Source organism: Petromyzon marinus, chromosome 49 (genome assembly GCF_048934315.1).
Source record: "Petromyzon marinus isolate PM22_M1 ecotype Great Lakes invasive population chromosome 49, UKy_Petmar_22M1.pri1.0, whole genome shotgun sequence".
NCBI lineage: Eukaryota > Metazoa > Chordata > Hyperoartia > Petromyzontiformes > Petromyzontidae > Petromyzon > Petromyzon marinus.
In genome coordinates this window covers 3,631,919-3,650,883 of record NC_133715.1, presented here as the reverse complement: position 1 = coordinate 3,650,883, position 18,965 = coordinate 3,631,919, and the positions used below count along the sequence as shown (strand labels likewise).

General features: G+C 50.3%; 1 protein-coding gene across 2 annotated transcripts in view; it reads right to left on the bottom strand.

The window, feature by feature from the left end:
* The window catches only part of LOC116953028 (adapter SH3BGRL-like), a 55,356-nt gene extending 39,772 nt beyond the window's left edge, over positions 1–15,584 (bottom strand). For both annotated transcript variants that reach the window (XM_076074609.1, XM_076074610.1), the window contains exon 1: positions 15,193–15,584. In XM_076074609.1, the coding sequence (XP_075930724.1) occupies positions 15,193–15,237 (45 nt within the window). In that variant the 5' untranslated portion in view covers positions 15,238–15,584. The remainder of the gene's footprint in view (positions 1–15,192) is intronic.
* Positions 15,585–18,965: the final 3,381 nt, after the last annotated feature.

Here is an 18,965-nt window from a genome sequence, read left to right as displayed (position 1 = left end):
CCCCTCCCACCCCCCACCCAGCCCCACCCTCCCCACCCAGCCCCTTCCCCACCCAGCCCCTCCCTACCCTCCCCTCTCCACCCAGCCCCAGCCCTCCCACGTGGACAGACATCCACAGACATACACAATTAATCCCCTGCCTCCTGTGAATTAATCCCGGTTGGGCTTCCAGTCCACTACGTTTCCCACCAGTATTATTTGCTGACATTCCATTGGCAGTGCACAACGCAACACAGAGCTCCACACACTCTTCAGTAGGAACACTGTGGTCTTAAAAAGAAAAAAATATATCAGGTAAAGTTTTGGGCAATGACCCTTTTTCAGGCCAGGAGGATAGAGAGAGTTGGAGTTATTGATGTGTGCGTGTTCATCTGTATGCGTGTGTGAGCTATAGTGCAGTCGTGAGCGCACTGCACTACAAACCCAACAACCCGAGTTCGATTCCCGCTCACGGCTAACACCGGTGACGATTATCTGAACCGGTTATGGGCCTCCCCTCGGTCGACTCACCCTCAAATAAGTACCTGGCGCGGAGTGTAAACATCGCCACTGGGGAGACAAAGGCGGCCGGGCGTAGTCCTAGCCACCCCCTTGTGTGCCATGCCGGCCTTCATAGGCGCTCGCTAAGATTACTTGCCCCAACAGTCTGTTGAAGGCTATACGGGGGATCTTTGTCTTTGTGCCAACTGTCTGCATGCTGTATGCCCAAGTGTGGAAGTGGTGGTGTGAGCGAGCGTGTGCGCAAGGAGGAGGAGGAGGCTCGTGAATGACACTGCTGGGCAGCTGGGCCCTGAGCTGATTCCCCAAACACATCAGCAGCCACAGGAATGAGCACAGTACTGGGTCGCGCAAAGACAAAGATCCCCCGCGTTGGGGAAAGTGCCTGTTCGCGAGCGATCTACGAAGATCGGACCGGCACGGCACACGAAGGGGTGGGTGGCTACTACTGTGGGAGGCAATCCGATATAGGCGTGATCTTGTTTAAAAGGTATTGACATTTTTTTAGGCGACAGTGGAGCGCAGTGGTAATGCCCGTGACCTTACAGCAAGAAGGGCTTTGGTTTAATTCCCAACTCGTCTGTGAATGTTTTATGTTGTCCCCTGCTCTGAATGGAGGTTCCTTCAGTTCCCTCCAGGTTCTACAATTTATCCCCATAGCTACAAAAATCACACACACACACACACCGCGGAATGTACCGGAATTGGCCCAACATCCCAATGCTGACAAACGACATGCAAATGACTCAATTGGGATCAGACAAAGATCCTCCGTATAGCCTTAACAGACTGTGGGGGCAAATGCCGTTAGCGAGAACCTACGAAGGCCGGCAACGTCACACGAGGGGGGTGGGTGGTCAGCACCACACCCGGCCGTCTTTGTCTCCCGCAGTGATTGATTTGAGGCTGTGGTCGACCTATGGGGAGGCCCAGGACTGGTTCAGATTATCGTCACTGGTGTCGGTGGCCTTGAGCGAGAATGGAACTCGCAGCAGCAGGAACAACATCGCCGCCTACTGCAACAAAAAAAAAACTTGACAGTACCTGAAATAAGTAATATTTTAAAATACTTTTTTTTTTAAACACGCTTTAATTAAATGTACCGTACGAGTAATGGAAGAACTCCACGACTCTAGGAAGTGACCCCGAAGCTTGCCACAACGTATGAGACCGTGGTGATTTACAGCCAACGTCAGTTGAACGTGGACAATTAGAGCCAAGCCGAAACATAACATATAAAAAAAGATGGTTTAAAAAAATGTTGATATAATATAGTATTGTCATCAGTATGACGGAAGTATAGCAAGTTTGCAGTCGATAGCACATTGGGAAGTGTCTTAAAATTGAGTTACAAGATTTGAGGATACAACAACAGAGTGAGTTAATAGAAAGCGTGTAAAAATATTGTTTTAAAATGTTTTTTTTTATTTTTAATGATAGAATAGTATTGTCATAAGTATGACATAAGTATACCAAGTTTGCATTGGGAAGTGGGTTAAAATTTAGTTACAAGAATTGATACCACAACAACAACAACAACAGAGTTAAATAAAAGCGTGTAAAAGAGTCGAGACACGGTGAGGCTTTCTCATGTAAACAAGCGTCACACTAATAATAATTTGGAAATTCGTTTATCCGATAATGTGAATACTTTTAAGTCTAGTCTGAAAACGCATCTTCTTAAGTCAGTTTTTACACGTAGGCTTTCGCGGCCAATATTATTCATAATAAAGGTCTTGGGTTTCGATCGCGTAAATATAAATGTGTGATAAACCCTCCACCACCCGACACAGCCAGTCAGGTTTGTCACGTAAACAAAACGTGGCAATGTACTCGTCGGATTCCTCCAGTATAAATAAATATTCGAATTCTGATAACAATTTATAAAGGGGGGGGGGGGGGAGTAGGAGGGATGCTGAGCCCCCTCCAGCCTTTGTTTGGGGTTTCTTGTACAGAAAGTTTCCCGCACCTCCGATTAGCACGGCTGGCTACGTACGGCGCAAAAGAAATTCGACATACACATACCCACATACAGGTGTGGGAGGAGGTGGCCACGGAGCAGTCCATTAGAATTGTCAGTGGATCACTCGACGGTGGTCCAGCACCGTGGAAGCAGCAGCAAGGTTAGTGAATCACCCAGACGGAAACTCCCTTCCCGTGGACGTCGATGAGCCAGTGGACCAATGCCCATCAGTTCCACTTGCACAATATAAACACGGCTCGTCATTAATTGGCTGAAAACATTTTAAAATTTATTTCTTTTTAAAACTCATAATGTAGCAGCGGCAGGAACCTCCTGAAAATGAGCCCTACAGCACGGTGTGGCTCTCCTAGATAAATAAGTGAATTATAATAATATAAATAAGCAGACGTAACCAATCGCGTCGCCAGCTCTCCTCCTGAGTTTGCTTTGAGGCCTCCAGTCAAGCAATTCTGGTCGTGCCCTCTGCCAGAATTGTGATTGGACATTTTGTTTTTAATCATGGGACCTTTTTTGCCAGTATCAAGTATTAATAATACATTTTACCCTTTCTGTCAATAAAACAGGTGTTAAGATGTTCAAACAACAGACACCTTTTGCAAGGAATTAAGTCTGCATTAACCACACGTACTTGTGTTGAACATGCAAAACAAACAAACACGCTCTGATAATTATATATGCATTGGCTTTGAAACTGATTGGCCTACACTGCATTTGATTCCTTGCAAAATGTTTCCAGCTGGTGTTTGAACATCTTAACACCTATATTCTTGGTTCTTTCGGTAAAGTCACGTAGAAGTGAAACAATAAAATAATAAAATATAAAACAATACAATTCTCACGACGTGTCGACTGCAACACAAGCAATCATCATCAGGTGTGAAAACCACAGCAAGAATGTTTTATTAGTTTATTGTTTCCCTTCTACGTGACTTTACCGAAAGAACCAATAATATGAATCCCTGCAGTCACGAAAGCTTAACATCAAAATCTTAACACCTGTTTTATTGCCAGAAAGGGTAAAACCTATTCTTATTTGTCGGACATTTCTTTGTCTGCTTATGCGACATCAATAACCGCGGTTGTAACGTAATTCGGAAAGGGGCGAAAATAAATCCCAGGCGCCGGTGGAAAATGTTGTAACGTGGCGTGCTAGCGAACGACAATTCACAATCTGTGCACACGTATTGCACACGTGTGTCAGCATGTACTGTGCCTGGCACTTCCTGCCGCGAAGCCGAGCTACAGGAAGTCTCTGTACGAGTCGTGTTGCTCCCAGCATGCGGAGCGAAATGTCGGACATCAAGCCGAATAACGTGCGGTAGGACGCGGAGACGCATCAAAGCACTATAAGGAATTTAATTTTCCACAACTTAGATTTCACAGTCACTCTCTGGTCACTTGTGCATGACTGAATAAATTGCTTCGTACTGGATAAGAGGCTTCAAGTGAGATGTGGGCACAAGAAAAAAGCCATCTCTGTGGAGGGAGTTTAACGAATTTAACTTAACTATTTTTATTTTATCAAGAAAGGCCCGCTGAGCTATGTAGCTCTTTTTTCAGAAGTGACCTGGCCACAAGTTGATAGCTCAACGAACCGGGAGAAAAATACACGGGACCACGGGGAGAGAGACATGCAAATTCCAAATATACAGGCGTCAGGGTCGGGATTGAACCTACGACCTAATGTATACCAGGCGAGGTAGTTAACATCTTGCCACCACGGCGTACAGTTATATTGCAATCCCAGACTCTATTAACCATCTACATCATTGTGGGCTTTTAAACATCGGTGTAAATAAGATCAATCTGTTAGAGGCAGCAATGCCATCTTAAACATGTTAAACAAATTATCTGGTGATGCTGCTGCGTAGGCTGTGGTGCACAAGCACAGTTAACAACAACTGAACATTTTAACATGTAGGCTTTCGCGACCAATATTATTCCTAATAAAGGTTTTTGGGTTAGATCGCGTTTATTTATAAATGTGTCGTAACCCTCCACCACCCGACACGGCCAATCAGCAAAAAAAAGTGTCACGTTGACAAAAGACAAATAATTCACTACTTTAGCCCACCGGTGTGTTGAAGAGTGAATCCACATTTACAGTTTGAGTACGACGTTTCGCTGGTAAATACGGTTTTTAAAATTGTATTCAGTATCTCAGCGGAGACAACAAAAAACAAAACAAAGCAAAGACCGAGGGGCCACCCCCTCGCTCGCGCCATAAAGGCCCCGCTCGGCCACCGACCCATCCTCTGGACCGGAGTCACCCCTGCCACGGCACTGGAGGGGCAGCCTCCCCTTCCAGTCACGCACACCTTCACCCCCGGGCGCCGGTAAGGCCCCCCCCCCCGGCCGCCCTAGCCCACCCTGGGCAGCGGCCACTTCCATCGTTCCCTTGCGGCATCGCGCCCCATTTTCACGCGGTCCACCTCCACCACCCTTTCCAACAATCTCCTCGCAACATAACACGTCTCCAACGGGGACATCAGGGGCCCCTCCAGCTCCTTCTTTCGCGCTTTCCACAGCGCCTCCTTCGTCGCTCCTATCACAGCCCACACCTGGTCCCTGTCCTCCCTCCCCACCCCCCGCAGCTCTCCCCACGTGACGTCCTGTGCCGTCACCCTCGACAGCGCGAAACGGGCCAGCAACGGCTTACTCCTCCTCCAGACCTCCTGGGCAAAAGGGCCACGCCACCATCACGTGCGATGCAGTTTCGTCCGCGTTGCAGCCCCTCGGACACTTGCGGGTATGCGCCATTTGGCGGCTGTACAAGAAACCCCGCGTCTCCAACTTGTCCCGGACAGCCAGCCATGACAGGTCCCTCTGCTCCTTCGTGAGCGCTGCCGACAACACATTCCTCCAAATCTTCCCGTGCATCTCCCTCCTCGCACCGGCCACCTCGTCACAGGCCTCCTCCTTCTCCGCCGCAGCTCGCACCTCCCTGGGAGCCCACCGGCCACCCCACCGGTACAGGCCGTGCTGCCCGACGTAGCTCCCCACCACGTCGCTGACCCAGCCCCCCGGCCAGTCCAAAGGAGAGCTCCTTCCTATCTCAGTCATCCCAAGCCCCCGCAACCGCCACGTCAGCCGATACCTCATATAGCACGCTGCCTTGCCCCGCGGCTCCGCAGAGAAAAACAGCCGCAGCGCGTTGCAGACAAAAGTCGATTGAAGGGTATACCCCACATTTTGGGCACCCCTCCCCCCATTCCCGACCTGCAGACACACCGCAGCCCTTCTCACCCTCTCCATCCCTCCCCCCCAGATAAACCTGAAAATCGCCGAGGTCAAGGCCTTAGCCTCCCTCCCACCTGGTGGGAAAACCTGTGCCAAGTAGTTTAGGGATGGTAATATTTCTGTCTTTACCACCATAATCTTACCGGCCATCGTGAGCCGCCTCCCAGCACACTTACCCAGACAGCCCCTTGCCTTCCTCACCCCCTTCTCCCAGTTATTTTCCCCCATCCTATCCCCACAGAAGAACACCCCCAGTACCTTTATCCCCTCTGTTTGTAGACTCAGTTCCGGCGGCCGACCCTCGAAAAGCCTCGCGTCTCCATAAACCATCAGCTCACTTTTCCCCACACTAACCTTCAATCCGGAGGCCGCGCAGAACCTCCCCATCCCCTCCATTGTCCTCCATACCGATGCTACGTCCCTGCATAGCACGGCCACATCGTCCATGTACAGGGTCACCTTTCCTTGCTCCTTGCTCCCCGGTATTACCACCCCCCTAATCCTCTGGTCATTCCTTATCATCTGCGCCAGAGGCTACATGCACATGACAAATAGTACTGGGGACATCGGTCATCCCTGCCGCACCCCGGAACCCACTGGAATGATCCCGGAGCGTTCCCCATTTATCAGGAGCCTGGCTCTGAGCCCCCCATAAAGTCGCTCCACCCACTCCACCAGGGGCCCACACACCCCCATCCTCTCCATCACCGCCAGCATGAATTCATGAGAGAGGCGGTCGAAGGCCTTGTCCAGGTCCAGACTTAGGATCCCCAACGGGCAACCCCTCTCTCTCTCGCCTTCAATCGCCTCCCTCAAAACTACCAAAGTGTCCGCGATCCTCCTCCCCGGGACCGCACATGTCTGGTCCGGCCCCACCACCTCACCCACCACCTTCCCCAGTCGCCCCGCGACTACCCTTGCCAAGATCTTGTAGTCCGCATTCAGGAGGGTTATTGGCCTCCAACTTCCCAGGTCCCTACGGTCTCCCTTCCCTTTATAAATCAATGTGACCAGGCCCTCCCGCATGTCGTCTGGCACCCGCCCCTCCTCCAGAGTTTCCCTACAAATTTGCATAATATCCTCTTTCAGGAGTTCCCAGAATTTTATAAAGAAGTCCGCTGGGATCCCGTCCGGGCCTGGGGTCCTGTTCTTGTTCAGCCCCTTCACCGCCCCTTCCACTTCTTCCCGTCGAATTCTCTCCTCTAGCGCCTCCGGGTTCTCAACCCTCTTCCCCAATGCCCCCAGCAGCACCTCCCGCGGCCCCCCATCTATCCCTTTCCTCTTATACAAATCCCCATAAAAGTCTTCCGCTACACTAATCATCCCTTCCGTCGTCACCTGTCTACCCCTAGTAGGACTAACCAGCTCCCTCATTTCATTGTCTCCCTCCCTACCCGCCTTAAAGAAAAATCTTGTACACTGTTCCCTATCCTCTGTTGCCCTGACCCTCGCCCTATACACTAATTGCCTAGTCCTCTTTTCAAGGACTGAGGCTACCCTCCCTTTTAACTCCTCTATCCTTTCTCCCACCGGGAACCCTAGCTCTAGCAGTCTATACAGCCTTTCTAACCTAGCGTTCCACTGTCTCAATTCCCTACCCACCCCCTTCCTCCTACTATAACGCTGAAAGAACGTTCTTATCCTACCCTTTATCTGCCCCCACCACTCCACCCTCGTGGGGAAGCACACCCGCAGCGTCCTCCAGCTGGTATATGCTCGCGTGAAATCCTCCGCCACCTCCTGATCCACCAGCAAGCCCACATTCATCTTCCACACACCCTTCCCCCTCTTCACCCCACCTGGGATCACAAGCCCCGCCACCACCATTCGGTGATCCGAGAGGGGAAAAGGTTCCACCCCCGCACTTCGCACATTCACCTTGTCGGAGACGAAAATAAAGTCAATACGTGACTGTGTGCCCCCACTCTTATCCGCCCACGTGAACCCTGGCCGCGTGCCATGCACCCTCCTGAACGTATCCACCATCCCAAAGTCCTCCATCAACTCCCTCAGTTTCCTGGAAGAGGAATCTAACTTCCTCCTCCCCTTTACCGACACCAGATCCGCCAGACACAACGGGCAGTTAAAATCGCCCGACCACAATGACCTGCCTCCTGGTGGCCAGTAGGCCCGCCAGGCTCTCCCACACCTCCGTCCTGTCCATACATCGTACCGGGGCATACACATTTATCAGCCGTAGCTCCACACCCTGGTAAGATGCATCTACACAGAGGAGCCGACCCGGTATTATTTCCTGGGTCCCTTCCACTCTCATTCCCCTTCTTCCTAGGAGGGTAACCACGCCTGTACATCTGTTCCCGTTGCTGCCAGACCAAATGTAGTGTCCCTTCCATTCGTCCAGCAGAGCCTCCGACCCTAGGGTATAGGGTAGGTGACATTCTTGGAGGAAAATTACGTCACGTCTGGTGATCTGCAGCCACTGCATGATTGCCCCTCTCCTTCCCTTCCCCTTCATTCTTCTCACATTAACAGATGCTACAGATATGTCCATGCCGAGGCGAGCATTATTCCGTGTCGGGCTCCGGTGCGCGCTCCCCCCGTCTGCCTTTGTCCGTCTTCTCCTTCACCTTTTTTCTCCCCTTCAACCTCCGGGGCTTCCCCCGGTTCAAACGTCCCCCCCCCCTTCCGCCCACCTCCACCCAGATTCCCCCGAATTCGGCAAGGATCCTGAAAGGCTCGCATCTTGCTGGGGACTAGCTTCTTTCAGAACTCTATCCAGCTTCCGTTTTCTCCCCCCCGATTCCTCCCATGCGTCATCCGCTTCTTCCTCCACCCGCTGCCCCTCCTCGCCCTCCTCCTCGCCCATCACCTCCGCCCAGTCCCCCACTGGGGTTTCCGAGTCCTCTTCTCCATCTCCCCTCCCCTCCTCCCCCCCCTCACCCTCCAGTGGTGGTGGTGCTCTCTCCCCCACAGATCCCCCCCCCTCACCCTCCCCAGGGGGTCGTGGTTCCTCCACCTCCCCTTTCCCTCCATGCATCCGGCCCACTTCCCGTCCGGCCACCTCCTCCGCCGCCTCCTCTACCTGTCCACTCCGACATGCCCGCACCCTGTTAGCATAGGACTCTGGGCAGGTCCTATACAGATGCCCTCTGCTGCCACACAGGTTGCAAAGGGCCGGCTCCCCACATTCCTCCACCGTGTGGTCCAGCGCCCTGCACCTGTAACAAACGCGTGCCACGCACGCTGCCGCCAGGTGCCCCCCTCCCCCACACCTCCTACACAGTTTGGGCTGTCCCGCCTAGACAACATAGCCCCTGTTCCCCCCAATGTTCAATGCGCTCGGGACATGCCTCAGTGCCCCCCCCCCTCCGTCTTCAGACGCACCCTCCATTGTCTGGCCCCTGTCCATATCCCCGCCGCATCCAGCACCCTCTTGCAACCCGACAGCACCACACAATGCTGCCTCAGCCACACCTCCACGTCCTGATCATACAGCGCTTCATTGTAAAGGAACACGGTCACAACCTTTGTCTCCAGGTCCGACAGTAACCGCGTCCTCATGGAGGTTAGCGGCTTCTCCCCTGCCTTCTCCTCGAAACGGGCAAGGACATTTTGTAGCAGAATGTTGGAGTTGAAGCTCACATCAAACGCCCTCCCCCCCGGCAGAGCAATCAAGCAATAGAGGTCCTCCACCCCCACCCGCAGCATCCCAAGCACCACCGACCTCACGAAGGTCGTCCTGTCCAGGGTCACCCCCTCTTCCACATCTTCCTTGAATTCGACTCGCACGCAGTTGTGCCTCCTGGCCTGCATCGGGGTCAGGCCCGCCCCAGCTCCGCTGCGCCACCTCCCCGCTCCTCCGCCGGGCCTCCCCGCACCCACCGGGCCAGCGCCCACGGTCTTTTCCCTCCACTGCCCCTCCCCCGGCCCCTGGGCTGCAGGCGCCTCTCCTGCCCCTTCCTCCCCATTCTGGTCGGGGGCACTCCCACCCCATCCTCCCGGCGCTCCCCCTCGTTCTCCTCCCCGCTCCTCCCTCCCCGCACTCTCCAGCCCATCCACCCCCTCCACTCTCTTCCCTCGTTGCGCCTCACCCAACGTCACCCTCGCACCAGACGGGCCCGCGCCGCTCCTCCGGTCGCTCGCAGCACCCCGGGCGTCTTCCTTGGTCCGCGACGTGCGCCGCGACTCCGTCTCCATCCCCGCCATCTCCACGTGGCCGCTGCAGCGGGGTCACTCCTCCCGCGGCGCCTGTGGCTCCCCCTCCCTCCGGCAGCAAGGCCACCCCAGACCACCCGGCCTGGGGCCCTCGCACACCCCGGGGTGGCTGGAGAACCCACGAGACACCGACGAGCGCTGCAGTAGTGCGTCAGGAAGAACGGGAACAGGAACGCGTTTCGCTGGTAATTACTCCAGCATCATCGGGCAATTCGCCAGAATGGTAAAGCCCTCGCTTGCTCCCGGTTTTATATAGAGCAGCAGGGTGACGTCATCGCTTAACTCATATCAGGTGCAGTGATTAGAGGTGGAGGGGGGGTATTGTAATTATATAATCGATTAGTAATCAGTCATTGGTTATGATTAGTAATGAGTTGTAGATTAGTAATTCTTTAAATCAAAATGTAATGTGTATTATTTAATAATACGCTTCCAGGCCGCACTAAGCCTGTAGCTGTCAGAGCGATTAAAGTTATTCTTGTTCCTCTCAATTTCAATGGATTCTCTAATTAGTCTTTGCCAGTAATAATTAGTTTTACACACCACTGCAACATTGTCAAAATCAATTGACTGTCCTTGTTGACAAGCATGTTCTGCCACTGCCGACAGTTGTGTTTGAGATAATTTAATATTTCTCTGATGTTCTTTTAGTCTTACGCTGTGAATTTTGTGTACTGTACCAAATCGTACTGTAATGTTTTGCTTTTGCAAAACACGGGCTAATTTGTCAGTTACTCCTGAGATATATGGAATTTTTATTGTTTTAACAATCTGGTCGCTTTCAGCAGTATTGCTTTGCGATCGTGATTTGGCATTCAGTGCTCTGTTAATTTGAGCATTATTGTAGCCATTCTGTCGTAGTGCGTCTTTAACGTGTTTAATCTCTCTCACTAGACTCTCACCATCTGACACTGTTTTAGCCCGATGTATGAGCGTCTTGATAAGAGAGGATTTCTGAGCTGGATGATGATGTGATTCTGCATTCAAATAGGCATCAGTGTGCATTTGCTTTCTGTAAACGCTGTGTGTTATTTTACCGTTTAGGCCACGTCCAAGCAAAATACAGTAAGATTTGGTACAGTACACAAAATTCAAAAACTAGTATCTTGCACTAAAGACGCATTACCTAAATTATCAACAGAAGGTGTATATCGGATTAATTGTTTATGTGGCAGCTGCTACATTGGGCAGACGGGACGTAACATCAGCGTAAGGCTAAAAGAACATCAGAGAAATATTAAATTATCTCAAACACAACTGTCGGCAGTGGCAGAACATGCTTGTCAACAAGGACACTCAATTGATTTTGACAATGTTGCAGTGGTGTGTAAAACTAATTATTACTGGCAAAGACTAATTAGAGAATCCATTGAAATTGAGAGGGACAAGAATAACTTTAATCGCTCTGACAGCTACAGGCTTAGTGCGGCCTGGAAGCGTATTATTAAATAATACACATTACATTTTGATTTAAAGAATTACTAATCTACAACTCATTACTAATCATAACCAATGACTGATTACTAATCGATTATATAATTACAATACCCCCCCCTCCGCCTCTAATCACTGCACCTGATATGAGTTAAGTGATGACGTCACCCTGCTGCTCTATTTAAAACCGGGAGCAAGCGAGGGCTTTACCATTCTGGCGAATTGCCCGATGATGCTGGATGTATTTACCAGCGAAACGTCGTACTCAAACTGTAAATGTGGATTCACTCTTCAACACACCGGTGGGCTAAAGTAGCGAATTAATTGTCTTTTGTCAACGTGACACTTTTTTTTGCTGATTGGCCGTGTCAGGTGGTGGAGGGTTACGACACATTTATAAATAAACGCGATCTAACCCAAAAACCTTTATTATGAACAACTGAACATATTAGTCAATCACGCTGTGTGTGGCCTTAAAAGGTTAAACAAATATATAAAAGAGGTGACGTTTTGGGCAATGGCCCTTACTTTATAGCACATAGCTAGAGAGGCCAGAGAGAAGGTGTGGATAGTAAGAGTTGGAGACTGCACTTTAGAGAATTAGAAACAAAAATTCAGAATCAGAATATTTATTTATGATGGAGAAATCCGATGGGGCCTGATGAGAATTTCATTTCAAAAAGAGTGTTTTCTGATGGCACCAGTTTCTAAATTAGTATACTGTACGACAATGTTACACTCTGGAGTAGCTATTGAGGAACGGACACACCCATCCGACAAATCAGAGGCATTGCCAAAAAAACCGCGTCGAAAAAAATAACTTGCTACGCAGAAGTGGCAGCTCCAAACAAAACAGCACGGAGTTTAATAATTCACGTGGCGCTGTGGTGGGGGGGGGGGACCACGAGCAACAGGGAAGGACGCGTGGCCCCCCGTGGTGCGTGCCAGCATACGAGTTATCTTGCGACTCTGCCCGTGCCCCATCAGTGTCGAATTGCTCCACGTGCGTCTGCCTGGTGTATTGGGATTTTTCGACCTCACTGGCCAGAATTTTGGCAAGGACATTCCACCACCATCCATCACTTTTCACCCAAGCAACGGGAGAGCACAGAATAAGATATTTCTTGAGCTATCGCTCAACAACAAACCATCGCATTACAAATTAACGATTCACAATTGAACTGACACAACAATCAGTTCAATTGACACAATGCGCCTGTTTAACATGTTCGTCCATCCACGTGAAAAAGTAATTTTACACATCCCATCGGCCACACTGCCTTCTGTCAGTGCGTCATTTCAGCAGCATCGGTTCAACACAAACTCTGGGGTCCTCTTTCGAAATTCAGTGTCTCACCAGCAGAGTCAGGCTTGCTTGAATCTAAGAGACTGCCAGATTAGTGGCTCAACTCGATCTTCACTAATCACACACGACGACGACGATGCTGATGATGATGATATCGAGGCAGCGTATAATCTTATTGGGGCCTGAACTCTGGGCCTCACTGCTTGGAGATTGGACAAATCTACCAACTGCGCTATTACACAACGAATACCTTGAACGCTAATGTCAGCATAAAGACACTCCTGTTGATAACACCTCCTACACAAGACATGCGCTAAGACCAGACACGCTTGAAATATTGCATTGCTGCTACGCGGCGAACTGTGTGACCAGTAGTGGAGATGTCCCCAGAATACGGCGGTATCTTCCATACCGGCAATTCTCAGAGCGCCAAACAGTTGTGTGTGTGAGAGAGAGGGCGTTATTCATGGTGGGAGGGGTGGTGTGCGAGAGTGTGTGTATGTCTGTGTGTCTATGTGCGGAGCGGTAGTGTAAAGCGGTTAGCGCACTGCGCCTAGGAACGCCGAGTTCCATTCGAGGGTTTTTGACGATTATCAGAACTGGTTCTGGGCCTCCCCCTAGGTCGACTCAGCCTCGAATAAGTGCCTGGTTCGGTGTGTAAGTATCGCTACTGGGGAGACAAAGGCGTCCGGGTTTGGCGTTGGCCACCCACCCCTCGTGTGCAGGTGCCGGCCTTCATAAGTGCTCGCTAACAGCACTTGCGGCAACAGTCTGTTAAGACTACACGGGGGATTTTTGTCTTTGTTTCTGTGTGGGGAGCGGTAGTGTGAGTAGTTAGCGCGCTGTGGAGTTTTTGACGATTATCTGAACCGGTCCTGGACCTCCCCATAGGTCGACCACAGCCCCAAACGAGTACCTGGTGCGGTGTGTAAACATCGCCACTGGGGATACAAAGGCGGCCGGGTGTAGTGTTGGCCACACCCACCGCCTTTCCGGCCTCAATATCTGCTCGAGCACTTTCCCCCAACAGCTTGCTCAAGGCTATACGGGGAGGGATCTTTGTCTGTAATGCGTGAGTGGCAGTGGGCACGGGCTGGAAGGGTGGACAAGGTTTCACACTGCTGAGCCTCTTTGCTTTGACGTCTTCTGCCTGCTCGAATATTGACCCCTGCCGTGGGAATGGCAATATCCGATGGGGTTTGAAACACCAACGCAATGTCCACCACGACAAGAACTTGCCACCAATCGTCGTTGTTGCGGGTGGGATGACACGTCTCGTACGGGGTGGGGAGGTGGGGGGAGGGGTAATTGAAATGATCCGCGCCCGCAGGGCCACAGTAAAGTTTGTAACGAAAATAAACTCGCTCGAGAAACTTCCCCCCACCCACCCACCACCACCACCCACCACCACCCACCATCACCACCCCCAGCACCGCGGGGCTGTCCAGGCTAAGTTTAGCTTCGGCCACAGCACACCGACACACAAAGGCAAAGATCCCCCGTGTGGCCTCCAACGGGCTGCCGTGGGGCAAGTGCTGTTAGCGTAGCAGCACCTTATGAACGGATAGCCACACGCCCGAAAGCCTTTGTCTCCCCAGTGGCGATGTTTGCACACCGCACCAGGTACTCTTTGGAGGCCGAGTCGACCTCGGGGAGGCCCAAGACCGGTTAAGATAATCGTCGCTAGTATTGGCCGTGAGCTGGAATCGATCTCAGATGGTCGGGTTCACAGCGCAGCGCACTAACCGCTACACTACCGCTCCCCACGTGAATGCATTTGCATGACATGCGCATGATGGATAAAATGCACGACACAAACACACGCGCATATGCACCCACATCATTCATGATTAACATATGTGCGGTACATGAACACACACATATGTATAAATTATATGGGCATGGCACACGTATGCATGGCAAACATACGTGCGTGACATACATGGCATATACACACGTACGACACACGTATGTTCATATCACACACACCCGTGTATAACAAATTATTCATGTGCATGATACGTGACGCACACGTGTATTAGAGTCAATGCACACATGCTTGTGACGCACATGACAAATATACGTGAATTACAAGCACATGAAACATACAACCTGCGTGACCTGTTATTACACACGTGTAAAAGATGTATTACACACACACACGACGAAACGTATGAATGATATGACATACACGTTTATGTTGCACACAAACGCGAACTACATGCATGGCACAAACACGCGCATCACGTGCACACGTCTGGCGCACACATGACGCACGGAGTGACACGCAACATGCATGACGCACCCACATCGACGCATGACACAAACGCACGCCAAAACGCGCACGCACGGCTCACAACACGCGCGTGGCACTAACACACTTGACACGTACACTCGCGCGACATGACACGAACACACATGACGCACGCGCGATACACACACAAACGCATGCCCCGCAAGCACACGCGCGTGCTACGCAGGTGCCATCGTCACGCGAGTAAGACGATCGATCGATCCTTGCTTGGCGTTTGGCTTGACCGTTCCGTGAACTCACCACGGCGGAACCCGCCAGGGCAGCTGTGAACACGCGAATGACCATCGTTGTACTGCTCCTCCTCTCTCTCTCCCTTCCTTCTCTCCTCGTCCGCACCTCCTGGCCCAGCCACCGTCTCTCTATCTCCCTCTCTCTTTTTTTCCACCCCTCTCTCTCTCGCTCGCTCACTCGCCGGTGTTCGAGAGACGGCTCAGCTGCTGCTGCTGCTGTTGCCTGCTTCTCTCTCTCGGGGTGGCAGTTGTCCCCAGCGTTGTCAGTGTCTCTCACTGTGCGTGTCTGTGTGTCGTGGGTAGATGTGTGGGGGGCTGGCGAGGTTGACGGGCGGGCGGGAGAGGAGGGGTTGGTGCTGCTGCTGGTGCTTGTCCCACAGAAGGCTAAATAAAGGACCTGCACTGAATCGATTCCGGCAGCGACTGGAAGAGGGGTGATTAGATTCCGTCTGCCGCAGCAGTTTATTTTAGAAAGTTCAGCGACAATTGGACGTTGGTGGTTCTAGATTTGAAGCTTTCGTGACTGCAAGGATCCATACTCTTTGGTTCTATTCGGTAAAGTCACGTAGGTAAAAAAATAAAACAACAAAAAATCACGACGTTTCGGCCACAACACAAGTGGCCTTCATCAGGTGAAGGGACCGTACTGTCCAGAGGACAGCGTTGGAGTGAAGACAGCCAAGCCCAGGTCGCGTCCTTTAAGCTGTGTGAGAGGAAACCAAAAAACGCCTTGACAAAGGAATTAGCATAACAATGATGTAGAGGACCGGCACGGGGGGGGGGGGGGAGTTTACAAATGTTGGTGTGAAGGGAAATAAGCTGCTGTGAAAGTTTGGGATACACTACTTGAATAAATATACTGTACCATTGAAAATTAGTTTCCCAAACTTTCACAGCAGCTTATTTCCCTTCACACCAACATTTGTAAACCCCCCCCCCCCCGTGCCGGTCCTCTACATCATGTTATGCTAATTCCTTTGTCAAGGCGTTTTTTTGTTTTCTCCCACACAGCTTAAAGGACGCGACCTGGGCTTGGCTGTCTTCACTCCAACGCTGTCCTCTGGACAGTACGGTCCCTTCACCTGATGAAGGCCACTTGTGTTGTGGCCGAAACGTCGTGATTTTTGTTTTATTTTTTACCTACGTGACTTTACCGAATAGAACTAAAGAGTATTGGTGGTTCTGTGTTGAGAGATACAGGAGTTTAATATCGCGCGTGTGTGCGTGTTATATGTTTACCTGGTGCGATGTGTAAACATCGCCACTGGGGAGACAAAGGCGGCCGGGCGTGGTACTGGCCGCCCACCGCTTCGTGTGCCGTGTCGGCTATCATAGGTGCTGCTCGCTAACAGCACTTGCCCCAACAGTCTGTTAAGAGGCTAAACGGGGGTCACGTGGAAAGAGACCCTCATTAAAGATGCCGTATGGCCCACAGCATCGTTGGTGTACGTCATTAACTTAAAGGACCATAAACTTATAGAGTGTACGGTTTATTGACTTAAATCTGTAAATAATGAGAGAAAAATTAGTAAGTCCCCTCCCCCCCCCCCCCCCCCCCCGCAGCGGGACATTATTTTTCTAATATGATGGGATTCGTTTCGTCATTTACAGAGTTGAGCGTTGACGGCTTTCACGGGCCCCGTAGTGTGGATGTGGGAACTACAGACAATTCCCAGAGGCAAAGTTTGCAGCAGCGAGCCCTGGTGACTATACCGTGCTGATGAGTCCTAAGTACAACAACACCATTCCAAAGTTGTCTATTGCTGCTGCTGCTGCTGCTGCAGTCAGTCGGTCACCATTCTCCAGAATGTATTTGTGCTGGTAACCTATAGAGGGTGTCCATGAAGTCCCTATCTATATATATACCATTAGTTCACTAAAATATGGACTTTATAGACACCCTGTACAAGAGGACCACAATACACTTAAATTTTGATTTAAAGCTTTCGTGACTGCAGTCATTCATATTCTTAGCTCTTTCGGTAAAGTCACGTTGCAGGGAAACAATAAAATAATAAAATATATATAAAACAATAAAAATTCTCACGACGTTTCGACCATAACACAAACGGTCGTCATCAGGTGTGTCGGTTTGCATTAATTTATAATTTTTATTGTTTTATATATATTTTATTATTTTATTGTTTCCCTTCAACGTGACTTTACCGAAAGAGCTAAGAATATACACAATACACGTTCAGGAATTGCTGGGTGCTTGCACAGATGGCTGTGTGCTTTACACATTTTGGTTGTCTCATTTGAAACCTGAAGTCCATCGGTAACACCGAGACTCATCGTAACCAGGGGGCAGCGGAGGAGGACATGCATTCTTCAGACCATAACTTCCAGGGCTGCAGACGTCAGCTCGGAACACAACCAACAACGGAGTTGTTACAGAAGAGCGAAGCGAGGGCGAGTAAGCAAAGCAGAGGACACGTGGCTGGCAACTTCGCAGAAAGAGCTAAAGATCAGAGATGGAGCAACAATTGTAGGTGAAAATCGGAGTCGTAATTGCAGCAATCCCCGACACAAGACGGGCAGGCAGGTACAATTTGGGAAGGCTTGCGGTAGTTGCAGTTGAGGCAAAAGGAGAATTTCGAGGTCCCGAATTAAGGAAAAGGGGGTAGAATTGGATAAGTGTTTAAACTGAAGGGGTCACAGAGAGGGCCGGGGAAGCGAAGCTGACGCTGCGTGGCGATGGCACGGGGCAAAGAGCGGGGGCAGGATGCAGCGAGACGGAGTTGAAGGGGCTCGCAGCAAGGTGAGCACAGAGGATCGACCGACTGAATGACAGAAACAAAGCGAGGAGACGGCAAATGTAAATAGTAAGAGCGACATAGACCACAAGACTACATCAGTGTCCATGCCATATTTAACACACACATACACGCAAAAAATTTTTGTGTACACATTTTGTCGTGTAAACAGTAAGAGGGACATAGACCACCATACTACATCAGTGTCCATGCCATATTTAACGTACACACACATAAAAAATATATGTTCGTGTAATATCTTCACTTTTATTAGGGTCACTTTTCTTACACAACCGTTAGAAATTATTCATTTCAATCAACTCGAGGAAAAATTGCCACTCATTAAAAGTGGGCATATGGATCACACGCACTTTTGGGAACGAGTGGCAAAATTGCGAGGGTCTGTCGCATTAAACCGGCCACTCGGGGCCGAGGACACATGGTGGCTTACTTTGTTGCGGAGTAAAAATAACTTTGTTTTAATGTTAAGACGGGCACCAGAAGACACGCGTGGCTCGTCGTACAATGTGGTTATGGACATTATAACTAATACCGTACGGGGCTAATGTCATGATAATTTTTTTTTAATATCCCATATGTTCAGTCAGGCAAGGGAACCCAACCCTATGTTTCCCATGTTTTATGTCTGTTTTATCTCACCAGGTAAGGCCCACTGAGCTACAGTAAATCATCGATTCATTTATCTGGCGGCTTTCAGGGGGGAGGGGTCGCCGGATTTTCAAAAACGCCGGAAAATAATCACTAATCATGATTTGTGATTATTATTGCTAATTTTTGCACATTCTTGCATGACATTACGTTTTTAGGCGTCGTTATGTTTTTTGTGCGTGTTTTAAACTTGTGTTTACTATGTGAAATTGACCTAAATAAACATGCAAATAGACTAAATTTAACTTCGTACTTTTTAAAGTTACTGTATTTACTGTGCACCGAACTTACCGCTCCAATCTCGTAGACTCTGCATCACGTGGTGATGTGTATACGTGCAGTATTTTCATTAAGTTGT